Source organism: Lipotes vexillifer, unplaced genomic scaffold (assembly GCF_000442215.2).
Source record: "Lipotes vexillifer unplaced genomic scaffold, Lipotes_vexillifer_v1.1 scaffold24, whole genome shotgun sequence".
Taxonomy (NCBI): domain Eukaryota; kingdom Metazoa; phylum Chordata; class Mammalia; order Artiodactyla; family Lipotidae; genus Lipotes; species Lipotes vexillifer.
In genome coordinates, this window is record NW_006782914.1 from 2,343,753 (window position 1) to 2,348,212 (window position 4,460).

At 37.4% G+C, this 4,460-nt stretch overlaps 1 protein-coding gene across 2 annotated transcripts in view; it reads left to right on the plus strand.

The window, feature by feature from the left end:
- SECISBP2L (SECIS binding protein 2 like) overlaps positions 1-4,460 on the plus strand; it is a 63,198-nt gene that overhangs the window by 27,793 nt on the left and 30,945 nt on the right. For both annotated transcript variants that reach the window (XM_007455548.1, XM_007455549.1), the window contains 2 exons: positions 1,925-2,094; positions 2,866-2,998. In XM_007455548.1, coding sequence (XP_007455610.1) covers positions 1,925-2,094; positions 2,866-2,998 — 303 coding nt within the window. The remainder of the gene's footprint in view (positions 1-1,924; positions 2,095-2,865; positions 2,999-4,460) is intronic.

The following is a 4,460-nucleotide window of genomic DNA, read 5'->3' on the forward strand; positions in this document are numbered from 1 at the left end:
CTGGGTTATAATCATTCAGTAAAGTTTAGCCAGTTACTTTGGGAAAGAGATTGTTAGCCTGTGATAACTTCAAGTGGCTTATTATTACAACTTTGATTTGTTTAGCACATTGCTATATACAAATGTAAGTATCTACATGCAAAGTGCGGTGTCAAGTACTGTGGAATTACAGATAGGATTAAGATATACCTGTGGTCAAGGAGTTTATAATCTAGTCTGAGAGAAAGACGTACCCACATAACTAATAAAAAGCAGTGCCTTAGGAAAGATACCAGCAAAGTTTTATGAACTTATAGAAGAAAGAGTGATTTATGTCAACAGGGATGTATGTTACAAATGCCTTCATATATGATAGCATTGGGACTGGGCTTTAAAGAGGGAGTAAGATTCTTGACCGATGGAAGTGAGATTAATCGCTAATCTATCACCATTGTTTAAACTGGGAAGTGTTGATTACAAAGAAATCAGCTTTCTTGGGAAGTCCAGAAGAAGGATGGGACTATGGCAGAGATGTAAAAGGATTTCAAGGAATTAATAGGGTTTTTTAATTGATGAAATGTGGAAACAGGTCAAAGATGACTCCAAACTCTCTGACTTGGAGGACTGTGGTGGGGGTTAGGTATATGATGATACCAAACAGGATAAGGATCACGGAAGAATAATTTTCTTGGGAAGAACAGACTCTGGCCCTTTTGTATTTGAAATGCTGGTTAGGGAGGTCCTGGTGGTTCCTGTTTAACTTATAGTTAGGTATGTGCAGTTCAGGTTAGAAGTCAGTGAATTTCAAATAGAGATGATTGTTGTAGCTGTGGAAATATATAAGATTGTCAGGGGAAAGAAAAATTAGGAAAAAGATGTTCAGGGATAAAGCCTTGTAGAATGCTCAGAGTTAAAAGACAGAAGGAAGGAGAACCAGAAAAACAGGTTTGAGAAAGAGTGAGAAAAATAGAACGTAATGTCACAAAAGGTGAGGATAGAATTTTGAGGAAGAGGATGTGGTCTTTGGTAACAAATGCTGCTTTGCTCTAGAATAGAGCAAAGAATCAGAGTTAGATTTGGCAGTTGCAAGGTTTTATGTGATCTTGGCAATAGCAGTTTCAAAGAGAGTGGGTAGGGCGGAGGCCAGATTTTAATGATTTGGGAAGTAATGAGGAAGAAAGGGGAGTGATGGTATCTTAGAAGCCAGTTAAGGGAGAGGTTTTGTTAGTTTGCCTGTTTTTTCTTCCTTTTATATAGAGGAGATTTTTAACTTCTTTTGGGGAGTTAGGGAAAAGAGTCAGGGGTCAAGTCAAGGAGGAACTTGAAAGATGCAAGGGGAAAGTAATAGAGCAAAATCCTTGAGGAATTAATCCTGAGATGGGATTATGAGAAGAGGTGGTTGGTAAGTTCGGTGGGAGTAAGGATGCCTGCTGCCTCCTCTCAGGTGGCTTAGAAGTTTATATTGGAAAGCATCTTCTCAGGGAAGTAGCAGGAAAGCTTTTCTGCTAGAGTGAGAGAATTGAGATTAGAGGCTAGGTCTGCTGAAGGATGGGTGGTATCCACAGGAGAATGAGGGTAACAATCAATCAGGCATAAAAGAATTGCTGAATAGTACTGAGAGTGCAGCTGAGAGGGGAAAATCATCATTCTTTACTGACAGGCTGAAATGAGGAGAGGAGTGATAGACTACTTATCTTATGTAAGGGTCATTGTTAGATTCATTAGGAATAAGGAGAGGTACAGAGTTTTGAAATTTCAGAGGTAGAATGGTTCTTTGGAGCTGTATCTGAGGGGATACTGCACGGCCATATACTGCTCCTGCTGTTATGATGTCTGTTTTCCACAAGAAGAGGATGTTGTTGTTCTTATAGGTTTATTATTAGAAATTTTGAAAATATGTGGAGTTGGCCATAATAGTAAAACTAATGTTCTTGTTTGTTTTTAGTGGTCACTGCAGCTTCTTTTCACACTAAAGACTCTACTAACAGAAAACCATTAACCAAAGGTCAGCCCTGTTTGACATCCTTTAATTCTTTGGACATTACTTCCTCTAAAGCGAAAAAAGGAAAAGAAAAGGAAATTGCAAAACTAAAACGGCCCACAGCACTTAAAAAGGTAAAATAAAACCTGGGGATATTTATTTTACAGTATAAAAAAGGGTTTAAATCGTTTTGCAGAAGTAGTTGTGGTGTTTTGGCCAACTGATTATTGTGAAAAGTTCTTAGACATGCATCTTTATGATGACTAGTTAATTTAAGGTTGGGGATCTCAGCATCATGACTATCTTTCTATGTTGACCAAGGCCCTGGGGAATGAGTTCTGTCTATAAGTTTAAAAGAAAAAGTTAAACATTTAGGTATCCAAAAACTTGAGACCCTAGGTATCAGAAGCCTGGGATTCTAGTACTAACTTCAGTACTTATTGTGTAGTTTTAGCAAACCTTTCTTATCCTCATCTTCTTTATCTATAAGTTGGGTATAATATCTGCTCTGTTTAACTGAGTACTGTTATTAGGAGGAGTGAATGAGATGATCTGTGACCAAATAAATCTAACGTATCTATGTGACCTGGTTTCCAAAGGTTTTATTTTATCCATTTTGGGGGAAACCCTAGTTTGTCTGCTAGGATTTAAAGAATGAAGCAGATGTGGTTTGATAGCTGTAGTATTATGTTGCCTTCCTTTATTTTGGATATAGTACTTCCTTCAACTGCAGTGCCTAAAATTACATTTACCTTTTTGCCAGTCAGTTTCTACGTAGCCAACCAAAAACCTTAACATCCATTTTTTAAGTGAACACTACTGTTCCTGTGTAATAGTGACCATTTTAATCATTCAGTACATACTTAAAGAGTAATTAGTAATTAAAGACTGGTAATGACTTTTAGGTTATTTTGAAAGAAAGAGAGGAAAAGAAGGGCCGTTTAACTGTGGACCATAATCTTTTGGGATCTGAGGAACCAATAGAAATGCGCTTAGATTTTATTGATGATTTGCCGCAGGAGATTGTTTCCCAAGAAGGTAAGATCACCTCTTTCCCCCTTCTTCTTATAAAATGGTCCGAAGTATTTTAATTAGTAGGTAACAACATATCACTAGTTATTCTCCTAAATATGCTCCATATTTTATCTAAATTTTTTAATCTTTGAGAGTGGTTTCTTTTGAAGATGCTTCTGTAGGGAGATATTTAAAGGGCAGGGAGGCAGGTGTTACATAGTAGGTCTATGGCATTTTTGAAGCTTAAATCCTGAATCTGTTGCAAACCCTCATAATTATGATCTTACTAATGCATCCTCTGTAACTGTCACAGTTCCTTTCATCTTGCCTTCATTTATATCTAGAACACAATTGACTTTCTTTTCAGGACTACAGTTGACCCTTGAACAACGCAGGTTTGAACTGCACAGGTACACTTGTACACAGATGTTTTTCAATAGTAAATACTGCAATACTACTCAGCCATGATTGGTTGAATCCACAGATGGTGGAGGAACTATGATACAGAGGGCGGACTATAAATTATATGAGGTTTAAATCCCCATATTGTACGAGGGTCACCTGTATATTTTATTGAATTGCTTTTGTTGATTTTCTTCCTTGCTTTTGTGAAATTAATACATATGCCACAATGAGTAGAGAATTGCAAAGCTTGTTGTAGTGTAGAGTCCAGTTGGTCAGTAAGATTCAGTCCCATACCACGGGTAGCCAGCACATGATTTCAGATGGAACCTCAGCAAAACTGCAGATGCCTTCTAAAATTTATACTACTGTGGAAGAAAGATTTTAAGAGAGACCTGACTAGGTCCCTATTTCTACTGGTATTTATTCTTCAACTTTTGGCAAAACACTTAAATCTGATTTACACATAGATTTAGTAGCAGTGTTTCCTTGTGTTTAGAAAATAAGTTTACTTCTTCTAAGAATTGTTCCAGTATGTTTGGTTAGGGTTCCCCTTTACTCTCAATTAAGTATCATTGCCTTTGTATTTAGGTGTATCTGTTTATGCATTCCTTCAACAAGCGTGTGTTGAACATCCATCATATGTACTTCAGTAAGTGGGGTAGGGATGGGAAGGTCAGGAAATGTCATAAAGATATATAGTGGACTGGCCCTGTTACAAAAAGTTTACAATCCAGTAGAGAGATAAGATATATGTGTAACTTTGCAGATTAATGGACTGGACAAATACTAACTCATTTCCTGAGTTTTAGAGCTGTTTAGAAAAGAAGCAGTAACTAAAGGTGGCAGTTGAGTCAAGAGGTGGCATCTACAAACGTGGCTGCCTGAGCACAGGAGCAAAGACCAAATGAAAGAGAAACTGGGATAGTGCCTGGAGAACTGGGAGTGGTATGGAGAGAATGAGTGAGGTAGAATTCATCATTGCCAGCAGCAATGGGAATTTTTAGACAGTTAAAAAAATTATTTCTAAGAAATAGGTGGAAAAATAGAGATGAAGGAGATGGGTAATATGATCTGGAAAGAG